This window comes from Callospermophilus lateralis, chromosome 14 (genome assembly GCF_048772815.1).
Source record: "Callospermophilus lateralis isolate mCalLat2 chromosome 14, mCalLat2.hap1, whole genome shotgun sequence".
In the NCBI taxonomy this organism is placed as follows: Eukaryota; Metazoa; Chordata; class Mammalia; order Rodentia; family Sciuridae; genus Callospermophilus; species Callospermophilus lateralis.
The window spans coordinates 14,326,691-14,350,558 of record NC_135318.1 but is presented as its reverse complement, the minus strand read 5'-3'; the positions used below and the strand labels follow the sequence as shown (position 1 = coordinate 14,350,558).

At 41.1% G+C, this 23,868-nt stretch overlaps 1 protein-coding gene across 1 annotated transcript; it reads left to right on the top strand.

Annotated features, from left to right (window-relative positions):
• Positions 1-3,613: 3,613 nt before the first annotated feature.
• On the top strand, positions 3,614-22,534 carry Matn3 (matrilin 3). The gene is made up of 8 exons (XM_076833969.2): positions 3,614-3,827; positions 8,158-8,724; positions 11,306-11,431; positions 12,087-12,212; positions 13,832-13,957; positions 16,223-16,348; positions 21,288-21,398; positions 22,479-22,534. Exons 1-8 carry the CDS (start codon positions 3,614-3,616, stop codon positions 22,532-22,534), a joined length of 1,452 nt encoding a protein of 483 aa, XP_076690084.2.
• Positions 22,535-23,868: the final 1,334 nt, after the last annotated feature.

Genomic DNA, 23,868 nt, shown 5'->3' with positions numbered 1-23,868 from the left:
TTTCACTCCAGTCAGAATGGCTTTATCAAGAACACAAGTAACAATAAATGTTGGTGAGAATGTGGGGGAAAAGGTACACTTATTTATTGCTGGGGGGGACTGCAAATTGGTGCAACCTCTCTAAAAAGCAGTACGGTGATTTCTTAGAAAACTTGGAATAGAACCACCATTTGACCCAATTATCCTACTTATGTACCCAAAGGATTTAAAATCAGCATATTATAGTGATGCAGCCACATCAATGTTTATAGTAGCTCAATTCACAATAGTTAAGCTATGGAACCAACCTAGGTGCCCTTCAACAAATGAATGGGTAAAGTCAATGTGGTATATACACACAATAAATATTACTCAGCCATAAAGAAGAATGGAATCATAGCATCTGCCAATAAATGGATGGAACTGGAAAATATCATGCTAAGTGAAATAAGCCAGTGCCAAATAACCAAAGGCTGATCGTTCTCTCTGACTTGTGGATGCTAACTCACAATAGGCAGTGGTGGGTACAGGGAGAAGGGGTGGTTTATTAGATTGGACCTGGTGGAGTCGGGGAAGGAGAGGGGGATGGGAATGGGAAATCAGTAGAATTAACTGGACATAACTTTCCTATGTTCATATATAAATACTTGGCCAGTGTAACTCCACATCACGTATAACCACAAAAATGGGAAGTTGTACTGTCAATGAATAACTAAAATAAACAATAAAGAAAAACCATAATGATATTAGTGTTTTTTAAAAAAGAAAAACTACCCATAATAATTTCTTTCTTTCTTTTTTATTTTTATTTTTTTTTCAGTACTAGGACCTCTTGCATGCTAGGCAAGCACTCTACCACTGAGCTACATCCCCAGCGCAATTTCTTATCCTTGGTTAGTTTTGAGGTTTGCAGATGCTCACAGGTCAATATGCTGAAAGAAAACCATGACACTGGATGCCCTTTCTCCCCTGACCTCCTTCCCCTGAAGGGTTACCGAGTGGCTCAGCTGATTTTCTACCCTCCCTAGTCTTGTTTATCTTTGAGAACATGATATCTGAAGGCCAGAAGTCCCTTGGCAGGTGGGCTGGCCCAAACCAGTCAGATTTAAGATGGCTGTCAGAACAAGGGCCAGACAAACCTGAATTTCATTAAAATCCCATCTGTATACTCAATGACAATGCCATCCCCAGTTCCATGACAGTTGACAACTCCCATAATGACAATCAGAAAGAACCACAAAAAGAGCAAAAAGAGGTGGTGCCTACGTTCTGGAAAAATCTCCACATGCTCAGAAGATACGACAATCCCTCCTTTTATTTGCCTATCTCTCCCCCTCATTTCTTTTATTCTATATCTCGACTTCCCTACCCCCAAAGGGTTGAGAAGTTAATTTGAGAGCTTTTCTCCCTGTTTCTCCTGTTCTTAGCCAAGAATAAGCCTTCCTTTTTTTGCTCATTTGGGGCTCAGTCTTGTTTATTGGTTCTGCAATTCCAACAAGGAAAAAGGACCCAGTTGGGGGTCCAAATTGGTAACCAAGAAGCCTGGTGGTGGAGGAAGACCCAACCTGCCTGTTAGAGAAGGCCAAAGAAAGGCCACTGTGTGGAGCCAATGCCCAGCACAGGGCAGTCTGTTGCCAGTCAGTGAAGTGAAACAGAGCAAACCCTTTCCTGAGCAGAGCTCTTGGAAAAAGAAGTGCCAGGTTGTTTCTTCTACAAACAATCCATTGTGTCTGACCACCCTGCAATGGTAAGGCTCAAAATCTGCCCTGTTCAGGGATCTTCCTTTTCCTAAAGTCTCAGTCCCATCATTGGCTGTGAACCTGCATGTGGTAAGGTAGACTTTCTGGGAACTGGCAGTGAACCATCCTCTCTGTGCTCCTGGAGCCTACTCTGTAGTGGGTATCACATGGCAAGGCACAGAAAGTATGCTAGCTTGGGTCTCTCCCCCTCTTCTTTCAAAGCTACCAATGCCATCATTACACAGGGACCCTTCTGTGACTCCATCTAATCCTGACTGCCTCCAAAATTCTACCTCTAAATCCGACTGTCATCTATGACTTTGAAAATTACATATCCAACCCTTGAACTTTGAGGCAACCCATTCACATGTAATCATTTTAATCGTATTGTTATACAACTCATCTCCAAAACTTTCTCATCTTGTAAAACTGAAACTCGTATCATTAAGCTATGACTCCCTATTCCTACCTCCTAAATTCACTGGGAACCACTATTCTACTTGTGTGTGTGTGTGTGTTTTTTTTTTTAAATGAATCTGACTACCCTAGATACCTCATATAAATGGAATCATACAGTATCTGTCTTTTTGTGACTGATTTATTTCACTTCCCATCATATCCTCAAGGTTCACTTATGTTATAATATGTTTGAATTTCCTTCCTTTGAAAAGGCTGAATGATATTCCCTTGTGATATGCAGATATCACACTTTGCTTATCCATTCATCCAAAGAGGGATACTTGCGTTGTTTCTACCTCTTGGGTATAGCATAAAATCTACAAAGAACATGGTGTATAATAAATATGAGAAGAGATTTTCAGGTAACTGCCTAGATGGGTTGTAGAAGGGCCATAGCAGAGGCGGGAAGACCAGATAGGATCTGTTGGAACTCATGTTCATGCCATCTTTCAAGTTGCACCTGAAATGTCCTCTGATTTTAGAAGTCTTCTTAGCCTGCCCAGGCCTTTCTCTTCCTAAATCCACTATGTGCCCTTGGAGAGATACACCGTTCATGCATATTCCCCTCCCAGTAGACTGAGTTCTTGAGGGTTTCCTGAGCAGTTTCCAGCCCTGTGCTGCAGGTAACTCTTTAGGAGAGGAAATGAGATATAGGGAAGGCTTTTTGAAGCCTCTGCGGGTACAGCCTGTCCTTCCAGCTAACCGGGCTCTTTGGGCGAATGCATGTTTGACTTTCTACTCCTGGAAATATAAGTTCAAATGTTTATAGATGTTTGAAGCGAATGAAAGCGTTTCTATTCATGCTGTTAGAATCTGTGAGGCCCTTTCTTTCTTTCTTCCCCCCCCCCCCAAAAAAAAACCAAACAAACAAACAAAAAAAACCCAAGAGTTCCTAGTAAAATTCAGTTTATTTGGCTAGGGAAAGGTAGGTAGTGCGAGGACCAAGGTTTCATCCTGCAAGAACCCGCAGGCAGGCACACCTGAGCGAGAGGGCGGGCAGCGCCCAAGGGCTCCTCAGCTGGGACCCTGGGGCGCAGGGCTCTGGGCTAGGAGGGTCGAGCAGCTTGCGCTCCTGCACAGATTGCCTCCGCTCCAAGTTTTACAAGGAAGCCAGAAGGCATCCAGCCGAACCCACCCAGCCGCAGGCGGCTCACGGCGCAGAGCCGGACCCGGGCGGGCGGTGACCACCGCACCGCTGGCCGCCTCGCCCCAGACATTCCGCTTCGGCCACTGGAATGCGCAGACAAGGCTCCTTGTTGGCCCTGGGAGGGGTGGCCCAACTCGCCTGGCGTCGCGGCCGGGGGAGGGATGGGGCGGGGCCGCAAGCGCGGGATCTTTAAATTGGCGGCTTTTGCGCGGGTCCCAGGACCCCGACTGACCCAGAGGGCTCGGATCTCACTCGGCAGACACGCACCTGCAGGCCCGCCGAGCCCACCATGCCGCTCCTGACCCCCGCGCGCCACCTCTCAGGATTCCTGCTGATCTGGTTGGTGCTGCTGCTGCCGCCCCCCGCCAGCCCTGGTCCCCTGGACCGCCCGGGCGTCCGGAGGCTGGGGACTCGTGGCCCCGCCGGCAGCCCCGGGCGCCGACCCGCTCCCACCCGCGCGCCCTATTCCAGAGCCATCGAGCCAGGTAGGAATCGCGGCGCAGGTACAGAGGGGCGGGGTGGGAGACGGCCCACAGCTTCAGAGGGAAAGTCTGCAGGACAGAAGGAACGACGAGAGCCTGGGCCGCGGATGGGAGGACGGGGGTGGGCAGCAGAGCCGGGCATCGAAGGAGAGCTTCGGACATCTGGCAAGTGTCTTGCATCTCAGCCTCAGACGGACAGTGGTGCGGGAGAAAGAATTCCGGTCCCAGAGAATCCTGTGCCTAAAAACTGAGATGCAGAAAAAGGAGGGGAGACACTCAAGGTTACTCGTGTGTCTGGGCTAGAATTTGGGTTTCCTGAAGCTCAAACTCCCCCTGTGATTTGGGCAGGGAGCATCGGGTAGCAGCTAAGGCAGCGCTGGGACTGCCTCCCACTTCGGTTTAAGGCGACCCTTCAGTGGAACCAAGCCTTCCAGGAATTCTACTTTTAGTTCTCTTGAAATTCCTCTGCTTCTATTCCAGGATTGTGGATGATTCTATCCTACAGCCCTAAAGCTGCCTCATTGGAATCCGGGATTTAGCAGAGGGGAAGTCTTGGGGTGCCCTGTGAGGCCAATAAGGGACCCAGAGAAGCCACCTGAATGCCTGAATCCATTCTGCTCTCAACCCTGTTCTCCCGTCCGTGACCAGGTGTTCTCAAACTGACTGGGCCCAACCTGAGCTCTCTTAGATCCTCAAGACACTGAGTCTTAGCGATCACTTCTATTTCTCTTTTTGGTCAGTAATTGATTCCTGAAACAGAGCAAAGTTCCTAGCTCAGCCAAGCTGGCAGATCATCTGACACAGCCCCTGACAGATACAGGGTAACCCCTATCAAAGCGAAGGGACCCAGCAAATCAGTGTCAAAGCTCAGAATAAAACTCAGGTCCCTGAAATCCCAAGTGAGGGTTCTTTCCACTGCTCCAACCTATCAAGCTCTTCATATGGTTTACATAAGATTTTAGCTTCATTACCAAGAAGTCCAGCATCAGTCTTCTTTGAAAGAGGCTGTTTAAACCATTTTCTCTGTGTCCTGTCTCATCTGGCCAGCAATGCTGCCTATCAGGCTCATTTGCCTTGCCCATCCCCTCCTTTCTGGATATGTTGAGAAGGAATTCAGAGGACTCTTTCTTGCATTACTCTCATGTTTGAAGTGGCAAAAGAGAGGCCGGGGCTCATAGGGTTTAAATTCGGTTGGTAGCCAGCTGGTTGCTCCAGGTGGGGCTGCTGGCAAAGCCTTTTTTCTAGAAGTGGAGTTGCTTCTAGAGCTCACCTCCCTCTCGGATGGGACTGGAGGGGACAGTGAGATCCTGCACTGGGTGACCATTTCCCCACTAAGCTGCCTTGAATCTTTCCTGTCTGTAATTCAAACCTGATCTTGAAGCGTAATTCTTGAATAAACACCATATTCTACACCTCTTCCAGATTCTCTCCTTTTAGCAACCAAGAATTGCCATGACTTTGCTATGGGCTTTTATTTCTAACAAAAATTGTCAAAAATTGGTGATATTTTGAATATGAAAACATTTTAGGAGACTCAAATATTCACTTTCTCCCTGAGAATCAAATTGCTGCTATTTAGTCATTGGGAGGGAGACTCAAAAAACAATTAGTGCCCCTTGCTGACGGGGTTCAAATCAGGAAGGAACCTGGTCACAGAATTGCCTGCTACCTGGCCAAAGACTCCTTTATTAGTTTTCTATTGCTATTGCAACAAATAACCATGATTTTATTGACTTAAAACAACACTCTGTTTATGCTGGCAGGGCACACGTGTGTGTGTGTGTGTGTGTGTGTGTGTGTGTGTGTGTGTGTGTGTGTAGAGCCAGTGCCTCATGCATGTGAGGCAAGCACTCTACCACCAAGCTATCCTACCACTAAGCTACCAACCCAGTGACCCACACTATTATCTTAGAGTTCTGTATGTCAGTCTGACAGATCTCCCTGGGCCAAAGGCAAAATGCCAATAGGGTTGCATCCCTATCCCTTGGGAGGTTCTAGGGGAGAAGAATCTGTCAGCTGTCTCCAGCTTCTTAGAGGTTGCTATGTTCCTTGGCTCATGACCTTCTTCCTCCCTCTTCAAAGCCAGCAATGGTAGGTTGAATCCTTCTCACATTCTATCACTTGCACCCCCTGTCCTGCCATCATCTTCCGTCTTTAGAGGACTTTGTAATTATATTGGACCCACCTGCATTATACAGGATAAGCTCTCCATCCCAAGCTCTTTCATCATACCTGGAAAGTCCCCGTGGCCAGGAAAAGTAGCATATGTACAAGTTCCTGTGATAAGGACCTAGACTTCTTTGCAGGGGATGCATTATTCTGCCTACAACACCCCCATAACTCCCCCCAATAAGGATTCAGTGGAGAAGAAAGGAATCAAGTATGCTGGTTACAAGAATGAACCATGATTTATCCAAGTGACACCACTGCGTGGTAATTACAGGGTTCTATCATCATGTTTTTTTTTTTTTTTTTTCTTTTTACTCTAATAGTGTAAAAGTACCTGACCCCTGTTCAGGCAGGATTTGCAACACAGCTCTTCTTCCTTGCCCCTAATCCATGGGAATCTGAAGGGATGAAGTGAAATTCTGGAGGAGTTTGAAAAAAGGAGATTTTTAATTCCTTTTGACTTAACCAAATACATGACGCACAACATATTTCAGGGTGGTGGCTCAAAGTCAACATGCAGGATGTTTCTAGGTATATGAGATAATGTTGATTTTTTTAAATGGTGGAAAATGTTGCCTCAGAGGGAGCAGCAGAAAGGCCCCGTGGCTGGAAGTCAGGAAACCTGGGTCCAATCAGACTCCACCGCTGTCTAGTTCTCACTCCTCCCTGAACCTCAGCATCTCACCTGTTAGATGTATACAATATAAACAACCTCTGAACAACTTCACAGTGTTATTGTCTTGGTGCCCTGTGATCTCTAGATTATAATTGAAAGTCAGGTGCTGCTTTCTTAATTGAATACCTCCAGGCAGAGGGGAAAGCCAAGAGGATAATTTTTAGCTCTTGAATGAAAACTACATAGACTTGATCCTTGTTCTAGACAAGGTTTTTTTCTTCCATAAACAGCTTGGCCTAAGAGTTTATTTTGAGTCCACCTTTCTTTCCAATCATTGAGTAATAAATTGCCTTCTTAGAGAAGCATCATCTCTTTTTTTTTTGTTAGAAAAGTAAAGAACCTTGATTTACACTTCATGCCCAAAGATTTTATTTCCACTTAGGACTACATGTGTGTGTTGTATATGCATGAGCATGTGTTGGTGTTGGCTTGAAAAAGAAGTGTAATAACTGGCTTCTTTCTTATCTAGTCCTGAGTTGTGAACTTGATTTTGCTGACTGGGAGAGGGATGTCCAAATAGGGTTGAAGGAAGTAGAAAAAACTAGGAAAGAAAAGAAGAAAACTAAAATTTGTGTCACTACAGTGTGCCAGGTACTTTTGTGTAGAAAAAATACAGTAAACAGTGAGGATCGAGAAACCTGGCTTATTTGCCTTTTTAGCCCCAGGGCTTCATAGGACTGCATAGGACTTTTTTGTATAGAACTGCAAAAAAAAAAAAAAAAAATGGTGAATGAATAAGTGAATGAGAGGTGACTATGTGAGTGTGATGTAGGTACTAGAATAGATGCCAGGTCACAGTCTCTGCTCCTTAAAACAATAAGACATGCTCAAATTAGGGAGTGTAAGAGGCATATATCACATTAAGTTGTCATTCCACTATCTTCAACTAACTCAAAGCTCACCAAAACAAGAATGAATGGGTGACCAGATGGAGGGTGACTTTAGGGCTACTGTGGGGCAGTTTTCATCCCCTAGAAATGGAATAGAAGAAGGAAGCTACTAGAAGATTGTTAGAGTGCCTTGCCTCAAATTCTGCCATTGCTTCAATCCTGGGCAGAGAACTGTGCAGTAAGGCTGGATCTGAGGGCCTTTTACACAGTTTGGGAACAGCCAACTCCCATTGCCTCAGATAGCCATGGTGCCCAGGACATGGTTGGGATCTACTAATTCCTAGGGGTCACAAGAAACCTTGAGAGCAAAACCTTAATCAGATTTCTAAGCAAAATTTCAGAGCTCAGTCAGCTTATAGGTAGATGTCTGGGGACACTTCACATCTTCATGTGAATTCTCACTATGGGACTCTGAAAGCTGTCATGCTTTAAACACCCATGAGAGCATGAACTTGGGGAAAGTAGCAGGCAGTGGTGGCTTTGTGGTTAAGGGGTGCTACTCTGTCTGGCCTCCTGGAATCCCAGAGTTGTTTGTCTGGGAGTGAGTATTGTCCTATTTCTGGTTGAGATCTGATCATTGTTTGGTCTCTTCTGCTACCCATGTTCTTCTTTGCAGGTGTTTGCAAGAGCATGCCCTTGGATTTGGTGTTTATCATCGACAGTTCTCGAAGCGTACGGCCCTTGGAATTCACCAAAGTGAAAACCTTTGTCTCCCGGATCATTGACACTCTGGACATTGGGGCAACTGACACACGGGTGGCCCTAGTGAACTATGCCAGTACAGTGAAGATTGAGTTCCAGCTGCAGACCTACTCAGATAAGCAGTCCCTGAAACAAGCTGTAGCACGAATCACCCCCTTGTCCACTGGCACCATGTCGGGGCTGGCCATTCAGACAGCAATGGATGAAGCCTTCACAGTGCAGGCAGGGGCTCGGGGGCCCACTTCCAACATCCCTAAGGTGGCCATCATCGTGACAGATGGGAGGCCCCAGGACCAGGTGAATGAGGTGGCTGCCCGGGCCCGGGCATCTGGCATCGAGCTCTATGCTGTGGGTGTGGACAGGGCAGATATGGAGTCCCTCAAGATGATGGCCAGTGAGCCCCTGGAAGAGCATGTGTTTTATGTGGAGACCTACGGGGTCATTGAGAAACTCTCCTCTAGATTCCAGGAAACCTTTTGTGGTAAGTTGGTAAGTCTTTGCTTCCAGCTAGTAAGGATGTTATATTTCAGACATTGTGTTTCCAGAGAAAAAGAGATTTTTCACCCCTTTTTTTGAGGGGTGGTGGTGGCGGTGGTGGTGGACATTTATGAAAAACTTAAATGCACGCAGTGCATTTTTGGTGTTTTTTTACCAACTTAAACACACGGTGTTGGTTTAGAAATATAGAGCTGCATTATATATTTGGTTTGCTCATAAAATCTTCATGTTTGCATTAGAAATGCGAAGGTCTAGAAATACCCAAGATAAATAATCCTGCTGTTCCCTGATGGGTGGGGTGGAGGAAACCTCAAGATGCCTGTCTTGTCTCCATCCCCCAGTACACTGTTTTCCCAGGTACTTTCTTCAGTTTTACCATCTCCAGATTTAACAGAACTCTGCTTGTTCTGTAGAAAAACAGGGAATAGTGTCTGTCCTGGTAGGGTCAGTGGACTATATCCCACTGTTACTGTCAGTGTGCACAGTGTTAGGGAACACTTGTTTTCAGATTGGGCTCTTTCTTTGGCTATTCTGTGTGGTGTAAGAGGATTAGGGACCAGGAAGATTGGGGTTTTGGTTCAGTTGAGAGACGAAAGAAGAGATTAAAACAACAACAACAACAACAACAACAACATTCTTTTATTTTTCTATTTCTTTGTTCCTTTAGGATGTAGTTTGAATATGAACATGCTAATTTCATTGGGATTTTTAGCATGATATAGCCAGATGCGTCAGCATGAATCATCTGGGACTGGGGTTTATTTTTAGTCACTGATCTGATCAGAATGATGATTTGTGGGGCTTGTGTTTTATTTATTATTATTTGGAGAATATTCTTTGAAACCCTCTATGAAATCACCCAAGAAAGTGGGTACAGATTTCTAGTTCAGGTGAATTTCTAAACATACATACTTTTTTTTTTTGCTATATAATTTATTCCACATTTGTTTATCCAGCATGCATTTATTGATAACTGATGACAAAAAATATAGTTCTCCCAACCATCAATTAACATTCTGGGGTTGTGGGTGAGAAAAGCAAGTGAGCCAATAATTGCAATTGTAAATCTTGAGGAGATTTATATCTAAATTGACGTGAAGCCCAGCAATCACCAGATAGCTGGGAAATGAGAGCAGCAGCCTTGGTCTGGGGGAAGGTTGGCCTCATCTCAACCAGACCTGGCTGGGTTCCTCTTCTTTCCTGTCCTGGGACACTGTGCCTTCTCAGGCCGTCATTGGCCTTGGTGGTATCTACTTGGTATTCATTGGGTTTCATAAAGAAAGTGGCTTTCTTTCTCCCAGGAGAACCCCCAAGCTTGTGGGTAAGAGTTGCCGCATCAGGATGCTGCTCTGTGGCACAGTTGGGTGTCAGAGCTGGCACCTGGGGTTGGGCTTGAAGGCCATAAAGTAACAAGTGGTGAGTGGCAAGCTTTTCCTCTGGTACAAAAGACATGCTGTTCTAGGGTCGGGGGAACGTCCTCTCTATGGAAAAAAGACTGAGGGGCAGCTTGTTGTAGTCAACGGGTTGGAAAGATCATTCCATGAAAAGGTCCTTTTTGGGAAAATATTAGCCTTGTCCTGCTGCCAAGGGCAATGGAGGCTGGGTTACCTGCCACAGGAGTGCCAGCCTTCTCCAGCAGGCCTCCTTGATCCCTCAGAAGTGACTAAATCCATTGATTCGTCTTTCAGAACATGTTGCTAGGAAAAAAAAATTCAATGAGATATAAATGGCTCTAGGAGCAAAAAGCTGGAGAGGCCATTAAGCTGATATGATCTCATTCAGTTAGTCTTTTCTTTTACGTGTTTGTATTTATCATGTGAGTTCAGTGTCTCCAAGTTGCCTACGTAGATACCTGATCTCAAGAACCCAGAAAGCAGTTACCCCAGGTTGCGCCCATCGTGTGCAGGTCAAAATATGTGTTTTGATCCAAGTGAGAGTGTGTCCCCAGCTGGGGGGGGGGGGATGCCTGCATTGAACTATGTTTAGACCCCAAATGTGGAACCCTTGCAAACCAAGTTCTGGCTTTGATGGGTCAACTTGCTCACAGCACTGTTCACTACCGTTCTCCCCATCTCTTGAGGCTGGGAAGCAAACATCTTTTTCATAGGAATGTGGATAAGCTGAGTAAAACATCAAGGCAGCTGACTGCTGGAAGTGCTTGGCTTCAGCTCGGGCTACAAAATTATCTTTCTCCTTTGAGAGAGTTTCTAGCAAGGTCTGTAATTTTAAATTAGTAACATTTCTAGTTTAAGAGTATTTCTAGTAAGCCAGAGGCAGACAACAAATAACCAATTTTGATAGTGAAATAAAGAGCAATGCCTTCTTTTTTTTTGAAATATATATATTTTTTAATATTTAGTTTTTAGTTGTAGTTGGACACAATATCTTTATTTATTTACTTTTATGTGGTGTTGGGGATCGAACCCAGAGCTTCGCCCGTGCTAGGGGTGCCCTCTACCGCTGAGCCACAATCCCAGCCCGAGCAATGCCTTCTTAACACTTGAGAAAGTATCTGAAATGTTTTTACCTTTTGACGCTGACGGCCCCGAACTTCCTCTGCACAGCCCTGGACCCGTGTGCACTAGGCACGCACCAGTGCCAGCACGTGTGCGTCAGTGATGGGGAGGGCCGGCACCACTGCGAGTGCAGCCAAGGGTACACCTTGAACGCGGATAAGAAAACGTGCACAGGTGAGACTGCTCAGGGGACAGTGGCTGACAACCCTGTTATTTGGGGATCTCTTCTTCTGGGGTGGGACGGGCCTTGTGCTTTGACTCCAACACCTTTTCTACCTAACTGTCTTTTGGCTGGTTTACTGCTGCTCATGGATGATTTGCCTTGAAAAGGAACAAGGGAGACAGGAAAGATGATAAAGATCCTAAACTCTTGGTCCTTTTGTGGCTTTGGCATTTTTCCCGGATTGTTTCTAATTGGATACCAGCCTCCCCCTTCCTCTCTCTGACCATAGATGCTCATGAATTCTAGAAGTAGAGGAAAATTTAGAGAGGGTCTCAGGTACCTGGGGCATGAATATTCGAAGTCAATGCAGAAGGGCAATTAGGTTCTTCTTTTGAATCTTAGAAAAGAGTTTTTGAGAGTAAGAAAACAGATCATTGAATTCAACCTACTTATTTTATGGATGTGAAATTGAGACACAAAGAAGGGAAAAGACAACCCACACCTGGGGGTCTGTTACTGAAAGCTAATACCAGTCAGTTCCAGATCTGCCACTTCCTTTCCTGGAGCCCCGCCCCCTTTGTTAGCTTTGTGTAGTGAGGTCTGTAAAAGTAGGTCTTGCTGCCTACTCTCCCTGAGTTTACATTTGTCCTGCTCCTCATTTGGCAGCTATTGATAAGTGTGCTCTGGGCACTCATGGGTGTGAACACATCTGTGTGAATGACAGGACTGGCTCTTATCACTGTGAGTGCCACGAAGGCTACATCTTGAATGAAGACAGGAAGACTTGTTCAGGTAAGTGGGGAGGAGCCTGTACTGCTGCTACATACTTACAAGTCTACCTGCCTACCCAGTGTTGGAACTTGGGTCACAGGCACTGCGACTGAGTGCATCAAGTCCCACCCCTGCACTTGGACTGTTTTTCTCTGTTGTCACCTTGGGCTTTTTTTCCCGCTCCCATTTCCAAGTCTTATTGGAAGAGTTAGAAATAGTAATGTGTATGTGTCACCTGTGAGTGTGAGACTCAGTTCTTTTCTCCACCCAGCCCTCACACTCCTTCCAAATGCTACAATTTAGTAATTTAACACCAAATAACATCTCACAAGATACTTATTGCTTTCAAAAGGAAAGATAGTAACCTTGTAGTGGAGAACCTGGCAGACACCATCTTCAAGTCATCAAAGTTATCAAAGCCAGCATCATTAGTGATGACCACGGTGACATCATGCATCAGTTGACATCCTGTACCAAGGATACAGCAGCATGTCTGTGGTATTCTTTTTAAAAATTTAGAACCATGAAAAAAACATCACACAAAATCAAACATCAAGACATTCTTAGTTCACAAAAATAATTTTCTGGTACAAAGGCAAACTGGGGATATGTCCCATATTGGAGGACACTAAAACCATGTGACAACTTAATGCAATGTGGGATCCTAGATTGGGTCCTGGATCATAAAAAGGGTTTTAGTAGAACAATTGGCAAAATTTGAAAAACTATACATATTAGTAAATCATATCATATCAATGTTTTTGATAATCATGCTAGAGTTATGTAAATTGTTAACATTTGGGGAGGCAAGGTAAAGTACAGCAACTATTTGGATTTTGTAAGTTTTTCATAAATATATATTATCTCAAAATAAAAAGTTTAAAAATAAAAAATAGTTTAAAACTTACTAGTATAGAGGTAAGTGCATTGAATGAAAATTTGAGTCCTGAGTTCTATACTGCCCTGAATCAGCTGGTCTCTTTGTTATTTATTTGCCTCATTTATAAAAGAGAAAAGGTTTACTGGGTGTGGTGGCATATGCCTGTAATCCCAGAGACTGGGGGAGCTGAGGCAGGAGGATTGCAAGTTTTAGGCCAGCCCCAGCAGTTTAGAAGATCCTGTTTCAAAATACAATAAATAAAAAATAGGTCTGGGGGTGTGGCTCAGTGATAGAGCATCCCTGGGCTCAATTCCCCAGTACTGCAAAAAGATACATTAAAAAAGAAAATAAAACAGGAAAGGACTGAATTACAATTTTTTTCAAATTCTAATTCTGTCTTTCCATATCTAATGTAATTAGTCACATAACTGTTCATATCTCTCCAGAATGGGGTAAATATAGTAAACCTAAAAGGAAATCCTTTAGAATATATTTATGAGAATCTTAGATTATAAAAACTCAATGATGATGACTTTTGAAAAGGAACTGGGGAAGACTGGAGAATAATTATCATGTGTGCAGGATTTTATTTAACTCGGCTAACTTCTAGTTAGAGCAAATAATACTGACAGCTTTGACTAGCCTCCAGTAAGTTTTCCTCTTATATATTTCTAGCTGCAAATAAGAAGGTTTCTATTTATGGGTAATAAAAGACTCTTTCACTTTTTATTTCCTTTTTTCCTGGATTTTCCACTGACAGCTCAAGACAAATGTGCTGTTGGTGCCCATGGCTGTCAGCACATTTGTGTGAATGACAGAGATGGGTCCCATCACTGTGAATGTTATGAGGGATACACTCTGAATGAGGATAAGAAAACATGTTCAGGTAACGTCTACTCAACAAATTCTCTCGTATTTGACTCTTCCTATTGTGGTGAAATTGACTTGCAATTTGCTGGGAGAGAAGTTCTTAGTGGTAACTTAAAGCATGACCGGGTTCAGGCATTCTGTGGTGCTTATGGATGAAGGCACACATGCTCAGAGGGTGGTGAGCTCACTGGTTTTTGCAAACATAGATCACTTCAGAAAATTACTGGAAAGGCGTAGGGAGTGGGGGATATGAGAAAAGCTAATTAAATATTAGATCCTTATCCAGGAAAATTTTATAGCCCTGTACACTGGGGACCTTTTAAGCAAATAGGAGACTTTAGAGGAAGCCGGTTGGACAGTAACTATTTAGTGTGATAGGCTGAACTGATCTTTTTCCAGTTAAAACTTGGCCTGGAACTTTTCTGTAACTTTAATCTTAAAGCTGGATCGTTTTAGTAAAGGAGACTTTGTAAATGCCTGAATTAGACCCACACAGATCTTCCAGGAAGTCTGAATTGGACATTCCCTGACAGTGTCTAGTTGATCAATCTTCGGTGAATCTGAGCCTTATGACTTGGCTGATGAGCCCTACCACAACTGCTAATCCTCATTAATTTGATTTAGGCTCACTGGCAGAACAGGGTGGCATTCATAAATGTCAGAACAGTCCTAAAGGACAGAAATTCCAAGCTCTCGAGGTAGTGCCCGTTTTGGCATATTGAATGTTTTTTAGATCTTGTTTAACTTTCCCTCTCTTGAGGTAATGCTCCCAGATAATGGTGGGCAGCATTCTTCAGTACCTTCTGTGGGCTGCACATGATTTGAAGCATTTTATGCACAAAGCCATGCCTTAAATCCTCATAGCAACTTTGGGAGGAAACTGAGGCATAGGCAGATTGAAAAACTTGCTCAGGTCACCTGGTTTGTAAGTAGTAGAGTCAGAGTTTGATCGCATGTTCCCAGGGTTCCTTGTGCCTTTGACCACTGTCTCATTGTACAAAGAACCTGACAGCAAAGATGAGTGGAGGATAAAGAATTGTGAGCAAGTTAGTACGTGTGTTTTAAAGTAATAGGGAATAGTGCCATGATGAGGCTGTCTACACGACTGTCAGATGGCTCCACGGACCTGCTTTCCCCGCACCGGGTGATAGGAAGGCTTGTAGGTTGGATGTGGAGTCCCAAGGCAGGGCCAGAGCAGGAAGCAGATCCAGTATCCATCTGTAGAGTAAATGCCAAGCTGGGATAAGGGGAAAATAGAGTCATCTCCTATTTCACATTTTGCTGGAAAAAAAAAAAAATCTAAATTGTATCGATGACGGGAATATCCGTGTTAAGACCGGAAAAGCACTTTATGAATACATTTCATAGGGCCTTGCATTTCATGCAAAGTTATTTTCTAGGCAATAGTAAGCCATGGAAGGTTTCTGAGCTTGGAATGAGGATTTAAGAGGGGAGCTAGAAGGGAACAAATAAAACACTTTGGTCCCTGTAATGGCAGAGGAAGAGCCCATGTCTCCAGGAAAACTTACTTGGTTTTTAAAGGGGAGTTGCATTTTCATTTTCATTTGTCCTGGGCCAGTTTGGACATGGGACTGATGTGGCACTTTCCTCTGCTCTCCACTTAAATTTGGGCAAACTGTCTTCATCCTTGAAATGTTACTTATTGATAGATAATAAATACTTCACTGTTCAGTCATATATATCACGTTTGTTATTAACAATGTTGCTATCACTTTTCTCCGTGTTTGTAAGTGTGTGTGTGTGTGTGTGTGTGTGTGTGTGTGTGTTCCTATGTGTCTTCAGGTCAGTGTTTTCTGTCCCATTTTATAAGCTATAGACAGCAGGTCTTTGTTCCATGCAGTACTTTTTGTGTAGCATCACACTTAGTTCCAAGTGCAATAAGGTCCCTAATAGGTTATTTTTTGGTGATGATCCATGATAAGCTGGAGATACTGGAGATGTTGACAGTCACCAGAAATGCCCAAGGTAAGTTCTGGAATGTAATACAGGTAGAAAAAAGAAAGCAGCGTTAGACTGCAGAAGATGGTGGGGAGCGGTTGGGGTTGGCAGGAATGTCTGTGATCCAAGGAGAGCCGCAGGGATGGGAGGTGGAGAGGGAAGGGGGCTTTCTCCTTGAATGTGGGGCTTGTGGCTGACTGCTGAAGGATTCATTCTCAGCACTGGTCGGGACCAAACTGAAGATCATTTCTCCCAGTGTTTGTTTTCAGTTGCATATTTAATTAACGTGTGACTGTTTCTCTCCTGCCCCATTCCTGGTTAGTCCAAAACAAGTGTGTTCTGGGCACGCACGGCTGCCAGCACGTGTGTGTGAGTGACGAGGCAGCCTCCTACCACTGCGACTGTTTTCCTGGCTACACACTGAACGAGGACAAGAAGACATGTTCAGGTGAAGACTGGCCCTTCAAGCCCAATCTGTTGGGTAGGAAAATCTAGGAGGAAGCTGTTCTCTCTCCATATGAAGTTCTGAACCATTCTCCTGGCCAGAATCTTCCACTGGCTTCCAGTTGCCTACATCATGAAACACTACCTTCCTCTGCCAGTGTGCCTTTCACGATCTGATTCCAACTTCTTCTCTTTCTTTTTTCTAATTACTATCTCTACCTAAGTCTGATTTTTTAAAATTGTGGTAAAGCACACATAACACAAAATTTACCATTCTAACCATTTTGGGGGGGATACCAGGGATTGAACTCAGGGGTACATGACCACTGAGCCACATCCCCAGCCCTATTTTGTATTTTATTTAGAGACAGAGTCTCACTGAGTTGCTTAGCTCCTCACTGTTTCTGAGGCTGGCTTTGAACTTGCGATCCTCCTGCCTCAGCCTCCTGAGCCACTGGGATTACAGGTGTGCTCCACCGTGCCCTGCCCATTCTAACCATTTTTAAATGTACTGTTAACTGACATTCAACACATTCACATTGCTGTGCAACCCTTACTACTATCCATTTCCAGAATGTTTCCATCATCTCAAACTAAAACCCTGTTCTCATTAAACAATAACTGCCCATTCCTATTCCCCTAGTCCCTGGTAACTGTGTGTTTTCATCCTCTAGCAGATTGTAATCCCCAACCCCAAGGATGGTGATCTTATCTGTACTTTTTGGCCTGTACCACAGTACACAAAGTAGTTTTTCAGCAGACATTTCTTCATTGAAGGTATTATTTCATTTGAAATAAAGTATGAATCAATTTCTTGTGAAGGGCAAGGATAATGAGGATCAGCTTGTTGCTAGAACTTGAGTAAGTGTGGGTAATTTTCAGAAAAATCAATCTTTTTTTTTTTTTTTTTTTTTTAAATTTCCCCTCCTGGAAAGTTGAGAATTCAGCATGATTTTTTTAATGGTTTAGGCTGTCACCTCATTTTATTTTTTTAAGGTTCATGTATTTATTCCATCAGCAGTGTTTATGGAGCTGCTGTTAAACAAATTGTACTCTATTAGATTCTGAGGAAGAAACTGGAGACAAATTTCAGGTAGGAATTCCAAGTAGGGGCATTTTAACCTTGTGAGAGAGCATAACACAAATGTTAACTAAAGGGCACAGTAAGTACTCTGTGTGTGTGTGTATATTTAGAAAAAAGAGGAGACCATTGAGGGCTTGAAAAGTTGAGTCAGGCTTGGTTCATTTTTTCTAGGTGTAGAGCTCTAATGTTTATACCTACATTTTTTTCTCTAGCTTTCTTCCTCCCTCCCTCCCTCCTTCCCTCTTTCCTTCCTTCCTTCGTTTTCTTTCCTCCTTCCTTCCTATACAATTTTTATTGAGAGGTAACTCACTTATCACAACATTTATTCTTTTTTTTCCTTTTTGGTATTTGGTTCTGGGAATCAAATTTTGGGCTGCATGCATGCTAAGCACACATTTTACCACTGAGTTACATGCCCAAACAAAAACTGCTGTGCATTGATTTTCAGTATTTCAAAAATTGGGCACTATCTAATTATAGAAAATTTTGTCAACCTTAAAAGAAACCTATACCCATTATCAGTCACTCCCCCATTCCTCCCAGCCCCTTGTCCTTAGCAAGCACTAATTCTTTTTTTTTAAATATTTCTTTTTAGTTGTACACAATACCTTTGTTTTTCTTTATTTTTATGTGGTGCTGAGGATTGAACCCAGGGTCTTGCACATGCTAGGCGAGCGCTCTACCGCTGAGCCCCAGCCCCAACCCGCAAGCACTAATTCTACCTCTATGAATTTGTTTATTCTGGACATTTCATATAAATGGATGGTATGCTTTGCAGTCTTTGTGACTGGCTTCTTTTACTCAGTGTGCTATTTTCCAGATTCATCCATATTTCTAGTATGCATTAGTGCTTTATTCCTTTTCATTGCTGAATAATATTCTATTGCGTAGAAATACCCCTTTTGCTTATCCACTTTTCAGTTGATGAATAGTTTATTTCCACTTTTTCAGCTGGTATGATTAATGTTGCTATGAACAGTAATTAGTATACAAGTCTTTGTGTGGACATATGGTTTAATTTCTTTGCACTATATACCTAGAAGTAGAATTGCTAGGTCACATGGAACTCTATATTTAATATTTATTTTTAATATATATTTTTTTAGTTGTTGATGGATGTTTATTTATTTAGATGAGGTGCTGAGAAATGTACCCAGTGCCTCACACGTGTGAGGCAAGTGCTCTATCACTGAGCCACAACCCCAGCTCTATGTTTAAAATAAAGAACTGCCAGACTCTTTTTCAAAGTGGTTACACCATTTAAGAATCTCACCAGTAGTGAATGAGGCTTCTAATTTCTCATATCTTTGCCAATACTTATTACTATCTTTTTTTAAAAAATTTTATTCATCCTATGAGGTAAGGCAATTTTTTTGGTATTTATTTGTATTTCCCTAGTGACTGATGATCTCGATCATCTTTTCATGTGCTTGTTGGCGACTTTTATATATTGTTTGGAAGAATGTCTATTGAAAGCCCTTTTCCCATTTTTAAAAAGTTAATTTTCTATCTTTTTATTGAGTTGGAATGTGTAACTTGCAATTTTTGCAGAGATGTGATTTGAAATTTTTTCTCCTATATCATGGATTGCCCTTTCATTTTTTAAAATACCTTTATTTTATTTGTTTGTTTTTATGTGGTGCTGAGGATGGAACCCAGGGCCTTGCACATGCTAGGCGAGCACTCTATCGCTGAGCCATAACTCAAGCCCGCCCTTTCGTTTTTTGAAAGTGTCTTTTGATGCACAGAAGCTTTTAATTTTATGAAATTCAATTTATTTATTCTTTTGCATCTTATGCTTTTGTTATTGTACCTAAGAAACTGTTTGATAGGTCAAAGTCATGAAGATTTACTTCTGGTGTTTTCTTCTAAGAGTTTTTTAGTTTTATCTCTTCCTTCCTTCCTTCCTTCCTTCCTTCCTTCCTTCCTTCCTTCCTTCTATATTGTTTAGGTCTATGGTCTTTTTTTGAGCTACATATATACATGTGTATACATGCACACACACACATATGGTGTGAGGTAAGTGTCCAACTTTATTCTTTTCATATAGCTATGCAGGTTTCCCAGCATAATTTGTTCAAAAGGTATTCTTTCCCTTATTAACCTGTCTTGGTACCCTGTTGAAAAACAAGTGACCATAAATGAAACAGTTTATTTCTGAAGTCTCAGTTCTATTCCATTGATCCTCATGCCTTCTTTTTGCCAACACCACACTGCCTTGATTACTGTAGCTTTGTAGAGAATTTTGAAACCAGGAAGTATGAGTTCTTCAGTTTTTTTTTTCTTCTTTTTAGGATTGTTTTGGTTATTCTGGGTCCCTTACATTTCTCTATACATTTTAGGATCATTTTGTCAATTTCTCCACAAATGTCAGCAGGGATTTCATAGGCATTGTACTGAATTTACAGATCAAATTTGGGAAGTATTGCCATTTTAACAATCTTCCAATCCATTAACATGGAGTTTATGTCTTCTACTTTAAAAAAACACGCTTATGTATTTTATTCTTTTAGATGCTATTGTAAATGAGTCCATCTCTCAAGTTTCAAATTTGCTACATCACTGTTTTGCAATTTTCTATAGAGAATTTTAATTAGAATATCACATTGAGACAGACCCTCAACCCCCACCAGAGCTTAGAGTCTATTAGGCAAGAGATTGGACATGTATAATATGTACTCATTTTATACTCTGCACAGGGATGATAGGCATGTTGGTGATATTCCATAGATATATTCTGCTTACTGATTGATTAATAGGCTGATTAAGATGGGATTTGGGCCGGATGGTCCCAAAAGGTTTTAATAGGATTCAGACAGGTAAATAGATTGCATTTAATTAAGTGAATTTATGGTCCCCCAGGCCTATGTTGCATTTTTGTAGAAGATGAGAGAAAATATGGGAGCCAAGGAGCATTTTCTGTCCTAAGGCAATAGTTTCACTTGGAAGATTAGACAGCAATCTTCAGGCTTGGGAAGTTATGCTTATTTCTATTTGCAATTATAAGGGCTGTAATATTTAACAGGAATGTTTGCCGCACAGGATCACAGAAAGAAATAGAGTTACCTTTATTAATCTCTCACATTTACTTAAATGTCAATATATATCTGAATTTGTAATACTAAAGTATTTTGGGGTAAAAACTAGAACTCTCATCAAACCATTTAATAAATTAAAAGTCCTATATAGAAAATCAGGTATAACCTGGTTTTAACCTTTGAAGTACTTTGGCCATACAAGTGGAGAGTTATTGTTCTCTTTTCATTTATTAGTGAGGACACAGTACCAGAAGAAGATTGTCTTGTCTCTGTATCTCCTATATAATCTTTAAAAGAAATTTTCTTTATATTGTTGATGAGTTCTGATAATCATGAAAGTATAAAGAATTATTTAATGAACTCTCATATAATCATCACCTGACTTTGACAATTATAAACATTTCCTTTGTATCTCCTAATACAAAAATTTCCATGACATCAGTATTCCAAAGTAGTTTCTCCTCTTCCGTTTGTTTTTATATCCTTTTACCTCCTGGAAAATGCATTTCAATAAGTCTTAAAAATAGTAATATTGAATTCCAGTGGCTCAGGAAGCTGAGGCAGGAGGATCACAAATTCAAAGTCAGCCTTAGCAGCTCAGCCCAGCCCTAAGCAACTTGGCAAGACCCTGTCTCAGAAAACAAAACAAAACAGAACAACAACAAAAAGGGCTGAAGATGTGGCTCAGGATTGAACTCCTCTGGGTTCAATTACTGTTACCAACCCCCGCCCCCCCCAAAAAAAAGGTAACATTGAGTTGTATATTTCCTGATTTTTTTATACTTTAGGTATCCATAACATTTTATGTGCTATCATTGTAGCCATTGAAGAGGCACGGAGACTCATTTCCACTGAAGATGCATGTGGGTGTGAGGCCACACTAGCTTACCAGGAGAAGGTCAGCTCCTATCTCCAGAGACTGAACACCAAACATATCCTTTCCAGAAGGTTTTCTGCTTCTTCTTAAAGCCAGTGGAAGTACTACAAATGAGCCAAATGTTTTAGGACATTACGAAGGCAAGGGCCTTATTTGTTGTTTTAAGATAAGAAGCAATAATATACATTTTTTTTTCAATTTAGAGTTCTTTAAAATACTTTAATAGACCATTTATATTTACATGTAAAAGCTGCATAACTATTACATTTCCTAGTGCTTTTCCATGGCATGTATGCTCCAAATTGAGCTCTTACTCATCAGATGAGGTAATTATCCTATGCTTCCTTTATATGGCCATCTTAGTTCAGAATCTGCATCTGTGCAGAACAAATCAGCTGACTGATGAGGTGTGATATCTCAGATTTCATGATTCCACACTTTGGCTAGCCAGGTGTTCAAAAACAGATTTTAAAATGTAACATGATACTGTCTTAGGATCTTTCAAAACCAACACTTCAAAATACTAACAGAAAAAGTACTTTTTCTCAGCCCAGCTCAAGTTAACTACTCTGTCTCTGCTACCTTAGAGGAGTGGAATTCAGATCTTGGTACAACTTAAGAGTATGCAGATTTTTCAGTTCAAATTGAATCAATTTCCAAATACTTCACTTGCTCAAGATGCTACTTGGAATCTGCTGGCGTGTTCGTTTCTCATCTTCCATTTCAGGATTGCCATTTTCCTAACTATACAAGAAAAGCACACCTCTCTCTTCCCCTGAATCTAATAAGATGCATTTTCTAGAAAAGCAAAATTTCCAGAGGACCAATAATTCCTTTAATCAAGAATTCATAAATGTTGCTCCCTTTATCCATCTTACTAATAATTATTTGTCCAATTGAATTTCATATGAGCAAAAATATCTGAAGACCACTGCAGTGGTCTGACTTTATCAAGATCTCAAAAGAATTGAACTTCTGAGTGTTAGATGAGACTTTTGCTGAGAAAAATAGTCTAGTTCTTTTTCCTCACTTATACTAGGACACAATTTTCTTTTATCTTGTGTAAAAGTGTTTAAAAGTGTGCTTGTTTTCTAATGTGTAGAAATAAATGGTGTTGGCCTTAACAACTAGCTACTTGATGACATTTTGCAGAAGCTGCAAGTAAATGAATATGGACAACTGCATCGTTAGATTGCTCAAAATTGGAAATGTAGAAAACTTGGTGCAATTAATATACTTTTGCACACTGGTATCTTCAATGTTCTTGCTAATTATTTGCCATTATAAATGCTTGAATATTGCCAGATAAATAGTATGACAATTTTCTGGAGAATCGGTATCATTTCTCCAAGGAAATAAATGTGCATATTCTTATTAAGGGCAAATTTTAGTGTTTCTATGCTCTAACTGTGAAATGGTAGGAAGTAGAATGAAAAGTTCAATTTTTAAAATTATCTACTAATTGAGCCATTTAATTTTAAATGTTTATATTAGTAAGATAATCATATTCACAATGGAAACTTAAGATATATTTTCTCTTGATAATATTTATAAAATAAACCATTTTAGTACCAAGAGTGCAAATGGTATGCAGTATTGCCACATGAAAAGCTCTTATAATTAAAATTGAAATTAATATAATTTAGAACTGTTAAACACTTCTTGTTTTTTCCTAATTTTTGCAGGAGTATTATTGAAACTCTGATCAAGGGATTGTAATACACATATTTAAAAGTAGTTAATTAAGTAAATATTACATGCAATTTTTAATTCATTCTGGTCTTAGAAATGCATGACTAAAGAGCATTAGTTGTGAATTTAGGGTGCTAAACTTTTTACCAAGAGCAAAATGTCCTAAATTTATTTTATCATTTTCCTTTAGGATCAACTGATAACATGACATGTTTGTAGAATTGGTATAACAAGCAACAATATCTAATGACTTTTTGAATGTTAGTAATAAGCATAACATTTTTCACTTATATATTTGATACATATACTTTATCTCTACAGCTTAAACTTTTAGAACAAAACAGTCCTTTAAGTTGTGTAGCACTCAATTCTTTCTTGGTTTGAATTGTTTTTAATAATAAAGTTATTATCTTTATGTGTTGATGTCATGACCATTTTTTTGTTAATTCACATTAATTTTGTCTATTGAACACATTTCTTTATGTTGAACTGAATAATTATTTAAATATAACAGCTTCTTGTCAAAGAACAGAGTATTAATATTCTTCCTATAATCTAATCTCACACTTAATTTTTTTTGAAATTTTATACCATTTATTCTACAAATGCATTATTTATATATATTCTACTTATCCCATATAACTTCTTTCTTATGAACTATATTTTAATACCTAAGAATTTTTTAGTTCATTTAGTTCTTTTAAAAAATTTCTTATTGGTGCATTACAATTGTACGTAATATCGGGATTCATTGTGACATATTCATATATACCTTCATTCATACATAACATAATTTGGTCAATTTAATTCCTCCGTATCTCCCCTTTCCCTTC